Source organism: Aulonocara stuartgranti (assembly GCF_965226115.1).
Source record: "Aulonocara stuartgranti genome assembly, chromosome: 3".
In the NCBI taxonomy this organism is placed as follows: domain Eukaryota; kingdom Metazoa; phylum Chordata; class Actinopteri; order Cichliformes; family Cichlidae; genus Aulonocara; species Aulonocara stuartgranti.
Window position 1 is genome coordinate 11895121 of NC_138941.1, and position 16098 is coordinate 11911218.

General features: G+C 45.7%; 2 protein-coding genes across 2 annotated transcripts in view; both read left to right on the forward strand.

Annotated features, from left to right (window-relative positions):
- LOC309702178 (uncharacterized protein) overlaps positions 1-738 on the forward strand; it is a 240971-nt gene extending 240233 nt beyond the window's left edge. The window contains exon 13 of the mRNA XM_082526662.1: positions 1-738. This exon is cut by the window's left edge and continues 95 nt beyond it. Within this exon, the coding sequence (XP_082382788.1) occupies positions 1-444 (444 nt within the window). The 3' untranslated portion in view covers positions 445-738.
- Positions 1-16098, forward strand: part of LOC309702180 (protein NLRC3-like) — a 121838-nt gene that overhangs the window by 28631 nt on the left and 77109 nt on the right. The gene's annotated exons all lie outside the window — the stretch shown is intronic.

Genomic DNA, 16098 nt, shown 5'->3' on the forward strand with positions numbered 1-16098 from the left:
TCATATCCTGATCATCCAGACAGATTTGATGTTTGGGAACAGCTGCTGTGTAGAAATGGTCTGACTGGTCGCTGTTACTGGGAGGTCGAGTGGAGAGGAAGCGTTTATATATCAGTGAGTTACAGAAGCATCAGAAGGAAAAGAGACAGTGACTGTGAGTTTGGAGACAATGATCAGTCCTGGAGTCTGTGCTGCTCTCATGATGGTCCTCGTTATGTCAGGCACAATAACAGACTAACATCCATCTCCTCCTCCTCCTCCTCCTCCTCTGTCTCTAACAGAGCAGCAGTGTATGTGGACTGTCCTGCTGGCACTCTGTCCTTCTACAGAGTCTCCTCTGACACTCTGATCCACCTCCACACCTTCAACACCACATTCACTCAAACTCTTTATCCTGGGTTTATGTTTCTCTGGCCTCCTGGTGCCTCAGTGTCCCTGTGCTGAGTGGAGTGTAAAGAGTGTCTCCTGTTACAGAAACACTCTGACTGTTGAACAGATAGTTCAGTCTGTACATGTCTGTCTCTTTCACTCACAAACACGTTTTCAGATTCATGGATTCAATCAGTTGATGTTTGAAACTCTTCTAAATGATTCCTTGTAAACTTCTTCCTCTTCAGTCACAAACAAACAGGAAGTGATGTCACATGTGTTCCTGTCCACACAGCAGAATGAGTCTATTGCTGACAGTGATGTACAAACAGAGTGAGCATTTCTGAGGCCCAAAATAAACTGAGTAGTTCACTGAATGAACAATGGACTGTGAGCTCAGTTCCTTCATCATTAGTATGGATTATATATGTATATGTATTATATTAGTATCATATATATCAGGTGCTGCTGCTTTCAGTCATTGTGCAAATGTGCTGTTTGTAAGCTTGTAAAGCTGCAGTCAGCTGAGACTGAAGAAGTCACCTGATCAGTGAGCAAACGTTTCTGAAAACGTCCAGATGAACAGAATCAACCTTTTGGGATCAGCCAGCAATGCAGCATCATTGTTGTTCAGCTTCAGAGGTTTGCAGGAATGAACTGATGACCAGAAACAGCTGCAAAGTCCAAGAAAATACCAGCTGGAGTTCAGCTGCATTTGAAGAAGTCAAAGAAAAGTAAGGATGGCAAAGGGCGACGTTTTCTTCCAAAGAGCTGCAAACATGGTCGACGCCTCATTAGAAGAATCATCTGGACATTTGTGAGGAACTCTAACCAAGAAAGCAACGTCACACAGATCCAACAGACAGTTTCCATGACTGCAAGTGTTGAGTGGAAAAATGCTACATTGCATTATTGCATCCTCTCACCACAGGAGGCGCTGTTGGCACCACTGATTGCTGATCAGCTGTTCTCTGATGATCTGATTGATACTGTGAATAACGGGACTCACTGAACTCTGTGACACAGTGAAGATTACAGAGTTTAACTTCACCCTTTAAGACTGACCACAGAACCAAGTCCGCCAGAGCTTTTGTTATATTTTTACATGCTGTGGAGCCATTTGTGGGAGCATTTCAAGTTGCTATACATCAATACAACTGTTATAGCCCTAATTTTAATAATATGTGTGCATTAAGTCCATAGTAACTACATAAACTGCAAAAAAAACCTCTGCTCATCCATCTCTGTGTGTATCAGGATACATTTGGTTCATAATACACAGAAAAATCAGAGTTATTACCTGTAATAAATGTGAAAGATTCCTGCAGTGATAACCAGGCAGGACTGAAACACATCCAAGCTGTCACCACGGTAACAGCACCGTCCATCCACAGGTGAGGGGAGGAGCAAAAAGAGGGACTTTGACCATTTTATACTAAAAACACTCAACTAATGTTTCTAATATGAAACAAATAAGCCCACATTAATGTGAGCGTTTATTAAATAATAATAATGATGATTTCCTCCTGATCTCATTTCCACAGCAGAGAAAACTGTGGTGTATATTGAGGTGGAGGGTGTGGTCTGTGGCTCAGGTGTAGAGTGAGGGTGGGGTGCACCACAGCAGCATGCTGGGACTGCTGAGGGTGGAGGAGGGAGTGATGATGACATCAGAGCTGCAGCACAGAGACCAGTGAACACACAGTCTGTTCATCTTTGCATAGATACAATATACAGCACAATATTGAATGACAGACACGCTGTGGGAGCTTCCACAGATACACTGACGTCAGCATCCAGAGTCCTCCTGCTGCTCCCCCCTCAGAGCCCCGTGATCAGCACCAACACATTCAGTTAGATGACAGAGTCCAGCTGCAGCTAGAATCAGCTCCCCTCTGTGAACAACAGCACAGCGTCAGTGTTTCACACTCAGTGAAAGGAGGAAACAGCAGAAGAACACCATGTGTGCTACGTTTCCCAGGACACACTACAAACTGCACAAATACAGAGCAGCACGTGGAAGGACCTGGAGCTGCATTTACAGAGCTGCAGACAGCGTGATGTCCTGTATGGACAGGTGGAAGGAACCAAGTCCTCAGCTGGAACACTCGTGTTTGTCCACAGACAGGAAACACAGCAGGAAACTTCCTCACAGAAGTGCAGCTCATGGATAACACACTTCCTGTCAGTCAGAATGAGGCTGCAGCCAAACACAGAAAGGTGTTTTTGTCCAGATGAGCCCAGAGAAGAAACACGAGTGTTCACAGACATCAGAAGCTCAGAGAGGTGAAACATGAGGTTGGAGTCCTCGTCAGCATCCAGAAGAGCTGCTGTGAAACCCTGAGTACTCATGACAGACTCTGATGGCACAAACACATCATGATTCAAACAGAAAGACAAACATGGAGCTCCTGATCCTCCTACATGAGAACAAGCTGACATGAGCGCTGTGTCTGAGAGTGTCTCCCTGTCACAGTGACAATAACACAGCTGCTGCTCACAGTCATTAAACTGACCTGAGGTCAGCTGTGCTCCTTACATATGAACCATGTGACCTCACATCAGTGCTGTGGATGACTGTAGTCATAGAAGAGTAGAGCTGTAGCAGGTGGTGTGAGGAGGAGGTGGTGTATTCTAGTTAACGCAGTACTGAAACACTCCAGCAGAGGGCGCTGTTAAGTCCTTATTGTAACACAGTTACTGTGTGCAGTTAGACTTCATACATAATCTGCACTTATTTCCATCAGACATGCTGTCAGGAAATGATTGGTTTCTATTGATTCTACTTCCTGTTGACTCGTTTGATGACAGTGAAACAATCACAGCTGATTGTGTGATGATGTAAACTGTCACTGTTACATTCAGTGTGTGTGACATAATGTTAGTGCAGGCTGATAACAGCCTGGTTCTGTTAGAAACACATGAACGTGTCCATAGATCAGTGTGTGTTTAACATGAGAGCTTCAGCCCTGCTGATGTGTTAAATAAAGACATGCAGGAAAACTGATGAGACTCTGAAATAACTCTTTATATTTATAATGTAACTCTGCATCAAAAGAACAACAAAGGATCCCAGACAGGTTTCTGTGAACAAAGACCATTCTGATGTTTCTGTGTTTCTAACACTTTGACATTATTAGTAAACAGACTGCAGTGAGCAGCATTTATAAAGAGCTTCTATATAAAGATATGACAGCTGTTTGACAAGTTTATCACTTTGTGTTTGGACCTGATCAGTCCAGCTGTTTACTTGAAACATGTTCATTTACCTGTTCTGTTATATTCATGTTCTTGTCTCTGTTGAAAACACATTTTAATGTCCCTCAGATTTTTCTCCCAGATGAATAAATATAAAAATGACACAAACTGACTGCAGCTACTTTTTGTCCTTTCTGTCAAAAACCTTCATGTGACTCATGAGAGACACGTTTCAGCTGTTTGTGACAGATCAGAGGCCAACAAGTCATTTATAACACTTTCCATCATTGTTTAAAGTTCTCAGTGTTTCTGTGTTGCTGCGTATAGGATCTCCCAGCATCATCACTGTGCTGTCCAATCATTGTGTGCGAGGTTACCCTTATAGTGCGATGTGTGTTTGCACAAAGAGAAGCATGTGTGTCAAATATAAATAAGCACAGAACAGAAACAGCTGCTCGTTTCTTCTGTTTAGAGTCAAGTTAGTGTTTTGTGTCTTTGTTTGAGGCCTGATGTCGAGCAGAGGTGTGTGTAACTGCACTGCTCTGTTATATGTGTGAAGTGTGTGCTTCTCTTCAGCATCATCTTTGTCACTGCTGATTCCTTTGTGTCATCATGTGTTGAGAAGAGAGAACAGTTATAACGGAGGAGCAAAAGGAAGCCCTGAAATCTGCATCAACAAGGAAGTGTTGGCTCACCAGTGATCCCAGCAGAGCCACTGGTTTGGCTCCAGTTGTTCTAGATTCAATGATGTTGTTGCTACAGATACATGTCAGCATCTTTATTGAATTTTATATGAAGCAGAAATGGTGTCATTAGGAGAAGAAGAGGAGAACAAGTCCGGCGAGGAGGCAGCAGCTCTTAAAGATGAAACAGCAGCTCAGCCCTGAGCTCAGAGAGCTGCACATGAAAAAGCTCCTCAAGCAGATCCTGTCAGAGGTTTGTCATCAACAGGAGGAACTGTTCACATCATAGGATGAAGATGCTGTCAGCTGGATGAAGAAGGTTATTTAATGCAAACGTTCACACTGAAGTCAAATTGTTGTCGTGTTGAACAGATTCATGTACTGATCGTCTCCAGAATGTTAGAAGAGCTTCAATGAATCATTAGAAACAACTTACAGCTGCACAGCTGTGTCAAACACATCTGTGTGTCATTGTGGGATTGTTGTGTTTCTACATGTGACACACGTCTAAAACATGCACACAATCTGAACACAAACAGGGACTCATGTGTTCCCACAGCCAGATGCTGAGAGCCATTTCCTTGTAGTCCTGTGTCTACATACATGAACCATTAGATGTTATTGGAATGATTGTCAGCTCTGATAGTTTCATGTGTGTTTAGCTGGACGCTGTTTGATCCTCGACATGTTTAAAGGTGTCCAGTCCTGAGACACTGGGGCTGGAAACAGCTGTGATGTCATTGGACTGTCACACAGACAGAAGTGCATGAAGTGAGCAGCCGAGGAGCCGCTGATGTTTTGGATTCAACAGCATTTGAAAGGTCGACACAGACACATTTGCACACAGAAAGCTGAATCTGTCATATGCCACAGTGAACTCACTGTTCAGTGTTTTTCAGGAAGCTTCTTAACTGCCTCTGCTGCCAAACAAGCAGCTGATGTCCTTGAGAAGAAGCTGAAGAAGTCTTCAACAACAAATACAGGAAGTGGACTTTCAAATACTAGATTCACTTTAGACTCACAGAGAAATGACTCAACCAGCTGTGTTTGACTATATGAAAGGTCAGTGTGTGTCTGCACACAGACTGTTGTGTTGGACTGTTATTCAGTTGTCTGCTGAATGTTTTCAAATGTCTGCATCTCAGCTGTGATGAGGCTGGGGGTCATGGGAGGCCACCGTAGCAGCCTCTTCAACATCATGACATCATCATAAATGCTGCTGGACTGTCTGATGGGCTGACGGTGAAAAAGCCGTCGGGAAGGAAACAGAAGACATTTCAGAGGCTGCAGCAGATTTCTTTGATTCGGGGCCTTTTTCAGCTTTATTGGACAGAGCAGTGAAGATAAGTGACAGCAAAGCAGAGAGAAAGGGGGCGTGGCCCGGGTCAAAGCCAGGCCAGCTGCTCTCCACCTCGTGGCACATGGTCACCTGCTCATCCTAGTGAGCTCCACCAGCAGCCCTTTCACACACTTTACACTGTCAAACACTGTGTGTGGACCTCAGCTAACAACAGGCTACATTTAAGTCTGGACTACATGCTTTTATATTGTTTTTATTCCATCAGCAGCTCAACATCATGAGCAGCTTTGACATAAAGACATCAAACTCAAGCTGACTTTAAACTACTTTTAATACAGGGGCTCAAAAACAACAACATCTTTATTATATATCAGGACACAAAGTCATTTCATCTCAAAGGGAAACAGCTTTATTTGGAATAACCAGCACTATCAACTGGTTTGGGATCTCCACCAGTTTCATGTCTTTGCAGCTTCTCCAACAAAGTTCCTGTAAAATCAGCATGTTTGTCTTTATTGGTTTGATAGTGATTGATTATTCAGTCCCAATCTGCTGTCATCTAAAGAACAAAATGATGTTTCTATGAGTCACAAAGCTCCAGATGTTGTCGGCTTCACAAAGAAAACAAAGAACTTAAACACAAAGTGTTTGGAGCCAAAATGTTCCCAAGCTGCTCTTTTTGAAATGGCAGAGGTACAGTGGTGTCTAACAGCACACTGTGGAAGGCAAACATGTTATTGTTGGATGAAACTTCATGAATCCTTTGTAGATTTGAGCTGTTGGAGCCTTTCTTTTCTCTTCAGGTGTACAGATGCTGAGGAGGCAGGTGAAGCAGGTGGAGCTGTTGTGATGCTGGCAGAGGGTGTGTCTTAGTAACTCTGTGAGGCAGAACTGGATCCAACATTGTGGATGTGTTGATGTTGGAGCCATTAAGAGTCTCTGGCCACACTGTAGGATTTCCCTTTGATCCACTGTGGGGGCATTTTGGAGTCTGTCAGTGAAACTCTTCATGTTTGTGTTTGACTCCAGTTTATAGAAACAGAGAAATGTGTCATGCTTTTGTTCGGCCTCCACAAATACACACATTTGTTCATTGGTTGGACTTTTTGGAAGGAGACACATTGAAAACCATGTTAATAAGATCTTGTTGTTTCCTGTGGATCCGACACAGAGAGTGGACTTCAGACAGAAAGCGTGGAAGAGATTTTAGAGGCCGTGTGTGGCAACAGGAAGTTTCTGTGTGTTTGCTGATCTTACATGTGGAAAACAACACGTGATGTTTGTGAAGTTCTACAATGATCATTGTTCTCACAGCACTTTGAGTGGGAACAGTTCAAACTGGGAGTAGTGGGAGTTATTTACTGATTGAAACAAGCTGAATGTTTCTGTGACGATGAAGATCAGCAGCTCAGCTGATCAATGAACTGACATCTATCAGTCGTTTCATGAGATGAAGTCATCAGCAGACATTTGTTCTGACTGTGTGATGAATGTCAGAACGTCAGGGCTCTGCTTTAGTCACTGCTTGATGATCATTGGCTCATTGTTGAATCCAGGGCCCAGTCTGACCTCTGACCTTTGCTGCAGGTCTTCTGTGTTATCTCCACTTTCATGTCTGATCTTCTGCTGTATCGTCCAAAATAAACATCTGGATCATTTCCAACACTTCAGCAGATCTTTAGTTTGGGCAGTGCAGCACAGAATAACACATATTGTACTATACTGCCCACTTCCTGATCTTATTGGATCTGTGTGTGAGGTTGGTGAAGGAAACACATGTTTACTGAGTGAGTCGCTGCCATTAGGAACTAGTTTTTATATCACAGCCTGGAAATCACACAGGACCATTTCTGCAAGTGAAAAGTCGTCATTGGAGGAAAATGATTGTGTAGTTTGTGCGACTGAAGACTTGTCCCAACTACATGTGCTGCTGACCTTTGACCTTTCCTTTAGGTGCACAGAGGAGTCTGTGGAAACATCCAGAGCTGAGGCAGTGCTACAGATGCTTCAAATAAAGTGGTGTATTATCCATGTTTTCTATGGATCACATCCAGTATCCTCATCTAACGAGCCCCCTTTGTGTGGATTTTAGAGCCTCTGACTTTTGCTGTGTCTCATTTCAAGCACAAGAGCAAGAAGTGGATGAAGAAATGGGGCGAGTGGGGTCAGTGTGGTGCACGTCAGCTGTGCTCACACATGCTTTCACAAAGAACATGTGTGTTCATCGGCAGCATTAAGGCGCACTTTAGTCTTCATAATAATAAAGTATTCTGACTTTATTCTTCTGAATCCTCACAGTCATGTTGCAGCTCTGCTCTGCTTTAAGAAAATGTTCTACCAGGATGTTACTTTCCTAAACGTGTTCTCCAAATGTTCCAAAGACTTTGTTCTTGTCAGGGGTAGTGTCGTGGATGAGAGAAGGAGGACCCAAACGCTGGACTCACAGGCAGGTAGGTGAAGGTGGATGTTTATTGCCGAAGGAGTGAGCAAACAGTACAGAGGGAGGAAATGGCTGGCTGACTGAATGAATGAATGAATGACCAAAGGACTGACTGACTGAACATACAGACGACATAGACATCAGACGTACATCATCAATGACCCGACACTGAATGGGTAGAACAGAGGGCTTAAATACACAGACTGGTGATAATGATGATAATGAGAGAACGGTGAGTACACAGCTGAACATAATGAACTAATGATAATGGGAAGAGGACTGAACATAATGCACACAGACCAAGGCTAACACAATAAAACAGGAAGTGGAAAAGGCAGTAGATAAACAGTGAACGTGAACTGAAAATACTGGGTCACCGACCCAGGAACCCTGACAGTACCCCCCCCCCTTCAAAGGCCGGCACCCGACGGCCAAAAGAAAAAGAACCAGAACAGGGCGGGCGGAGGGGGCCCAGGACGGAGGGACGGAGTCCACACAGAGACAGTTCAGGTGGGTGGCCACGTGGCCCGAGGCCGAGACGAGACAGGTCAGGTGGGCGGCCACGTGGAAGGCAGCAGCGACCACTGAGCCGGTCCGGTAGGTGGCTGCGGCGGTCGAGACGAGACTGTTCCGGTGGACCGACCGTGCGGAAGGCAACGGCGGCGGCGAAGGAGACGACGGAGCAGTTCAGGGGGCCGACCGCGTGGAAGGCAGCGGCGGCTCTCCAGTGTTAGGCGTGCTGGCCACGGCCCGGTGGGCACAGGACCAGACGAGGCCGGCCCAGGCGACGACGGGGCCGGACCAGGCGAAGCACAGGCTGGAGCTGCAGCAGGTGAAACAAAAGCCAAAGTCGAGGCTGGGCCAGACGAGGACGAAGACTCTGAGGCTGGGCCAGACGAGGACGGAGGCTCTGAGGCTGGGCCAGACGAGGACGGAGGCTCTGAGGCTGGGCCAGACGAGGACGGAGGCTCTGAGGCTGGAGCCGGACCAGGCGGAGCAGAAGCAGAGGCCGACGCCAGACCAGGCGACGTTGAAGGCGATGCAGAGGCCGGGCCGGGCGTGGGTGCAGCTGAGGCAGAGGCCGGGCGTGGGTGCAGCTGAGGCAGAGGCCGGGCCGGGCGTGGGTGCAGCTGAGGCAGAGGCCGGGCCGGGCGTGGGTGCAGCTGAGGCAGAGGCCTGACCAGGCGAAGTTGAAGCCTCTGGCTGGAGACAGGCCGGGCCAGCGGGTGCGGAAACCCCTGGCTGAGGAGCGGCCGGGCCAGCGGGTGCGGAAACCCCTGGCTGAGAAGCAGGAGAGCTCACAGCTGGCTCTGGGTGCTGTGGCTGCAGGTCCGGGAACCGAACAGGATGGTGGACAGGCGACTGGGAAACAGGAGGCGACTGGACTGACTGGACAGGGGACTGAGCTACAGGAGGTGACTGGGGGACAGGAGCAGACTGGACTGACTGGACAGGGGACTGAGCTACAGGAGGTGACTGGAGGACAGGAGGGGACTGAGCTACAGGAGGTGACTGGACTAGAGGTGAGTGAACTGACTGGAGGGCAGCAGGAGACTGGACAGCAGGTGAGTGAACTGACTGAAGGGAAAGCTGAACAGCAGGTGAGGGAACTGACTGGAGGGAAAGCTGAACAGCAGGTGAGGGAACTGACTGGAGGGAAAGCTGAACAGCAGGTGAGGGAACTGACTGGAGTGGAGATGCTAAGGGAGGAACAGAGGCAGGCGTGGCTGACGACGGAGCTGAGGTTGGTGTGGCTGATGGCTGAGCTACAGACTGGGCTAGACAGGGAGATAAAGCTACAGCCTGGGCTAGTAAAGCTGGTGCCTGAGCAGGGGACACTTCAGCCAGCCTAACCAGGGATAAAGCTAGTGCGTGAAAGGCTGGATCAGGTGGTGGATGAAGTGGTGGACTGATTGGCTCTTCCGTGCTTCCAGAGCGTGAGGGCACTGGCTGGAGAGCCTCAGCTGAGTCTCTAGGGGGGTCAGGCCGGATCCTGGCCGCCCTCAGCCTAGGTGCTGGGACAGGCACGGGAGGTGGCTGGACACTAGTGATGTGACGTTCTGTATCGGGGCTTCGAAGCGTGTGTCGAGTAATGGAGGGGGCGTTTCCGCGAAGCGCGTATCGAGGCTTGCTTCATTTATGGGAGGAGCTGAAAATGATGACGTCCGAAGCCTCGCTGCCCGGCTGTACCACGTGACTGGTTCATGAAGCGGTTCGAACTTTGCCGCAAATAATCATTTTCCACACTGCCAGTATAAATATACACAGTACACTGCATCACTACACTATAGGTGTTTTACACACTCCTTTTGTTGTTGACATTTACAGGCTGTGTGCAAAATGCCACACTCTTCAAATTCATGCCAACTAATATTTTTACGTCCAGTAGGTGTCCTGCTAGAGCAAATGAAGCTTCAAGAAGCTTCGCGTTGGGGTGAACCAATTGGATGAAAAGCTTCAGTGCTTCATGAGGCTTCATCTGCCCATCACTACTGGACACCAGTCACCCCCACCCGAGGAACAGAGGTGGGTGTGGAGGTATACGGGGTCACAGCTGCCCTCGTCCTGGGTGCGGGCACAGGTGTGGGTGTCAGCTGACTGACAGGAGTGGAAATGATGACTGGGCGAGTGATACTGACAGGTCTATCTGGATTTATTCTGGTCCTTCTGCCACCACTATTTACAGTCTTTGACTGAACAGTCTTTGGGGGAGCAGAGCAGAAAAAATCTTCCCAGTCCACTTCATCCTCTAGGAGGGAAACATCCCATGAATCAGAAAAGAGTCTATTGTGTGTTTTAAGTGAATAATCAGATGGTGAGTGCGAAAAACAGTCACTGGAGCTCACCATCGGGAGTTGCTGGAAATAGTCCTTGTTATGGCGACGTGTGCGCCGCTTTCTCCGGGAAGAGGCAGTGGGCGGGGTACACAGCCGAGCCTCTGGCACGGGAGCCTCCATTGAGCCGAGGTGGGAGGCGGAGCCACCGTGCCATGGCGAGGTTGAAGGTCCGGTGAGTAAAATGGCTGGTGGGCGAGCGAGGAGCGGAGCAGCGGAAGAGCGAGCGGCCGAAGCCTGGCCTGTGACGCCCACTCTCCGCGGCGAATGCTCCGATGCAGGTGAGGCAGCAGGTGGAGGACCGCGGCGTCTCCGAGGCCCGCCCAGAGCCAGGCGAGTCCCCTCAAAGACGTGCTCCCTCTCTGAGAAGAGCCGCTGTTTCCACCTGAGCTTCTCCGCCCAAATGGAGAGCGCTACGTCCTGCCGCTCGAAAAGGTCCGAGTCCGCTGGGTCCACAACGCGTGGTCGGGTCATTGTGTCAGAGGTAGTGTCGTGGATGAGAGAAGGAGGACCCAAACGCTGGACTCACAGGCAGGTAGGTGAAGGTGGATGTTTATTGCCGAAGGAGCGAGCAAACAGTACAGAGGGAGGAAATGGCTGGCTGACTGAATGAATGAATGACCAAAGGACTGACTGACTGACTGACTGACTGAACATACAGACGACATAGACATCAGGCGTACATCATCAATGACCCGACACTGAATGGGTAGAACAGAGGGCTTAAATACACAGACTGGTGATAATGATGATAATGAGAGACCGGTGAGTACACAGCTGAACATAATGAACTAATGATAATGGGAAGAGGACTGAACATAATGCACACAGACCAAGGCTAACACAATAAAACAGGAAGTGGAAAAGGCAGTAGATAAACAGTGAACGTGAACTGAAAATACTGGGTCACCGACCCAGGAACCCTGACAGTTCTAAGTAGTTCTACATGATGAAACATCCACACTAAGTTTAAGAAGGACACACAAACACCATCTGTCCTTTCATCATGTGTACAAACGTGTTCAGATGTCAAATGTACCGTGAATGGATGCAAATGTGGATCGTTCCAATAAAATGAGACAGTTTTGTAAGTGGATCACAGTTTGAAGTTCATTGAAACCTATAAGAACATGTTATTCAAACCAATTTTATCCAACAGGAAGAAGCATCAGGGGAACAGGAAACATTCAAACATGTTTACTGTAAGAACTGCACAAAGGAAGGAAACACAATCCTACACACGAGCACTTTAAAATGGACATTTAGCTTTTCAAACATCAGGGAGCTGCAATAACAACACTGAGCCCATTCTGATCAGACTGAAAGATTTATAGAGATTTATCCATGTGCTGGAAAATGATTTGATATCAACATAGATGCAGATTAGCAGGAGCATTTTCTTCATATTGATTTAGAGTTCAGTACCAGGAATATGTAGAATTAACATCTGTGTGCATGATGAGTGATGAAAATTCAAAGTCAGGCTTTCAAAGGATGTCAGAATTGGTGTCTCTATCTGTGACTGTCCCAGAGGAACTTACCTGGGGGATTATTACAGATCTGTCTATATAGAAAGACTTGCATTGATTCACAGTGTACAATTCTTTCTAATCTATTAACATCTTCCTCCAAATCCTGTTTCTGCTGTTTAATGACATATGTCTGAATACAGACAGTGGAAAAATGTCAGTCCTAGTCTTACTGGATCTCAGTGCAGCATTTGATACAGTTGACCACAACATATTACTCAAACGACTGGAGAACTGGACAGGTCTTTCAGGAACTGTACTAAACTGGTTCAAAACATACTTAGAAAACAGGAAATACTTTGTATCAATAGGTAACTTCACATCTGAGCAGACAAGTATCACATGTGGAGTTCCCCAAGGTTCCATCTTGGGACCCTTTCTGTTTAACATTTACATGCTCCCACTGGCACAGATTATAAAGAACAACAAAATAAACTGTCATAGCTATGCAGATGACACACAAATATATATCACAATGTCACCAGGAGACCAAGGCCCCGTACAATTTTCTCCAGCTAAACAAAACAAAACTGAGGTAATAGTCTTTGGCGCCAAAGAAAAACGATTACAGGTCACCAGAGAACTTCAATCTATACATCTAAAAACCACAAACCAGGCGAGACATGTGGGTGTAGTGATGGATGCAGACCTAAACTTAGAAAAACACATTAAGACAATAACAAAATCAGCTTACTATCGCCTCAAGAATATATCAAGGATAAAAGATCTGATGTCTCAACAGGACCTGGAAAAACTAGTCCATGCATTCATCTTTAGTAGGCTTGATTACTGTAACAGCATCTTTACAGGTCTACCTAAAAAATCAGTCAGACAACTACAGCTCATTCAGAACTCTGCTGCTCGAGTCCTCACTAAGACCAAAAAAGTGGACCACATCAGTCCAGCTCTGAGGTCTTTACACTGGCTGCCTATCCGTCAGAGGATAGACTTTAAAGTTCTGATGCTGGCCTATAAAGCTCTGAATGGTTTAGGACCAAAATACATCAGTGACCTCCTGACCCAGTATGAACCTTCCAGATCACTCAGGTCATCTGGATCCGGTCTTTTATCAGTTCCCAGAGTCAGAACCAGACACGGAGAAGCTGCATTCAGCTTTTATGCTCCTTATATCTGGAACAAACTCCCAGAAAGCCTCAGATCAGCTGAAACACTCAGTTTATTTAAATCCAGGTTGAAGACTCACCTGTTCTCAGCTGCATTTGAATAAAGCACCAAATCCACACTTTTAAGCTTAAATTTCAAAACTTACATTTAACTACTGATTTTATCTACTGTTCTGATCTGTTTTGATTTTATATACTGTTTTGTTTGTTTGTTTGTTAATTAGTTAGTTTGTTTGCTTGTTTTAATCAATTTTAAATCATGCTTTTTATTTGTTCTTGTTTCTAATGTCTCTGTAAAGCACTTTGAATCACCTTGTTGTTGAATTGTGCTATACAAATAAACTTGCCTTGCCTTGCCATCAGAAGGGCTCAAACCTCCTGCTGTTTCTACTGGACCATAAATTCTACTTTATGATCATCTTCAAAAATAAAAACGTGAGTTTATTTGTGAACTCTGTGAAATGTGTCTGATGTTTAGTTTGAACCAATCCTGTGTCAGCTGCAGCCACATCATTGCCACACATACAAATGGGTGCGTTCCTGTTTAGACCTGCTGGCTGTCAATGGGCTTCATTCCATTTCAGACTGCCGGTGGTCGGCTGTGATCTAAACTCAACATGGCTCCTGTGTTAGAAGAGCCTCTGATTTTAAACTTTGCACATTTAATAGTTTCTTTCCAACACTGTGGAGCTACCAGCCCAGTATATGTAGCCACAGTAGATGGAGTTATCAAGCTGACTGACAAACATCAGGACTCATGTGATCCCTACATGTGGACCTTTCACAGATGGATCCAAGTGCAGATTCAACTCTGCATTACATTTGACTTCAGCTGTTACACGCTTTCTAGCTGTGTCACTTCCTGCTTTTTGGATCAGATAGTTTATTCATGTCCACAAATGTTTGGCTGCATGTTTGTATCATCTATATTTCCAGTCTTCATACAGCCGATATTTCATGTGAACTCCAACCTGCCAGCTGCCATCATGTTTTCAGGGTTCATTCAGTGTTGAAATGTAGGACAAACAGCAGCACATGTTCTCTAAATGTTTGCAGTCATTTTAAATGAAGCTGATTCTACATGAGACATTTTCCATATTTACTGTCTTTGAACAGAGAATAATAAAGCCATCAAACATATACAGGCTGTGCAAATACAAACTTCTGTGGTGCATTTGATGACCTGCAGAGGAGAACAAGTCGGGCTTTTCAGCCCTAACACAACCTCTTTGTTCTCAATACTACAAAACCTTCAAAGGCTGATATGCAAGTTTGCATGAATCACCAACACAGTTGTATTTGTTTCTAGTATAATTATAAATAAGCTGATCAGATATCTGCTGACTGATTAGATCCTGTATCTATTACAGATGAACTGGATATCACAGCGCATGTTGTTAATCCGTCATATCAAACTAAACCGTGTTGCTGGTGTAAATATCCTCCAATAAAGTCAGATGAGGGCTGCTGTTGCCAGGTAACGATGATGTCACACTGGATCTTCTGATCTTTAGCATCGTAGCGCTCGGAGTCTGATGTTGGCTCATGTGTTGTTAAACACCAACATGACGTTCTACTAGTCAAGGCCTCAGCTTATTATATACCTATTATATTCTAGTATCAAATACACAATTTTCAAATGGAGGCCTAATAACAGATTATATTGTTCTCTTCCAAGATGGTTGCTGGCATCCACCAGTAACCTTTCAAAACAAAATGTCTAATTTCACTGCATTGACAGTAGGTAAAGAATTAAACTGACATTACTCCTCCACTGAATCTACATAAATCAACAGTTAAATAATGTCAGTTCTTCCGTGTTCTCTGGAATCAATCACAGCAAAGAAATTAGACTGTTTCTTTTGAAAAATGTTGGGAAAGAACAAATCAAGATCAAAAATCAAGATTCAGTTAAACAACAATTATAACTAAACAATTTGAGATAATGTTAGTTTCCATTAACATTAAATTAGGTTACTGAATTGGCAAACACCTTCCTATTAACATTACCCATTTTACCCCAATAACTAAAGAAATTAGCACTTGCAGGTCAAAACCTTTATTCAAGAGATGCAAAAATAACATTGATACAGTGACTGTCAAAAATTACAGCACTGATCATACTGTGACATGTTGGTTCAAAACAGCACACTTAGAAATATTCAACGTTCCTTACTTCAACTGAATGAAACTGAAAACACCATTTCACACGACCCATATGGGATATTTAGACTGTATAACTGTTCACTCTACATCTCTTCACTAGTAAAAGAAAGAAAAAATACAAAGAGAAATTTAAAAATGCTGCCAAAGTATATGTCAGGTTGGGTATCAGACGCCACCTCTCTGGGGACACCTCAGGCCCTCCAAGGTTTGGAGGCCTATCTCCACCCACCACCACTTCCCCTGCCGGTGGCGGACTCCCTCAGGTGTCGGTGTGTTGGTGGTTCTTTGTGTCTGGGGGTGGGCGTCCGGGTGCACACCGGCTCACTCCTTGGCGGCCGCTTGTCGGGGCCTGGGGCCTGGGGCTCGCTCGGGCCCCTTTGGAGGTGGGGTGCCCCCGGCCTCTCGGCCTAGGGCTCGGTCACTCAGGCGCAGCTGGGGGCCGGCGGAGCTCACGG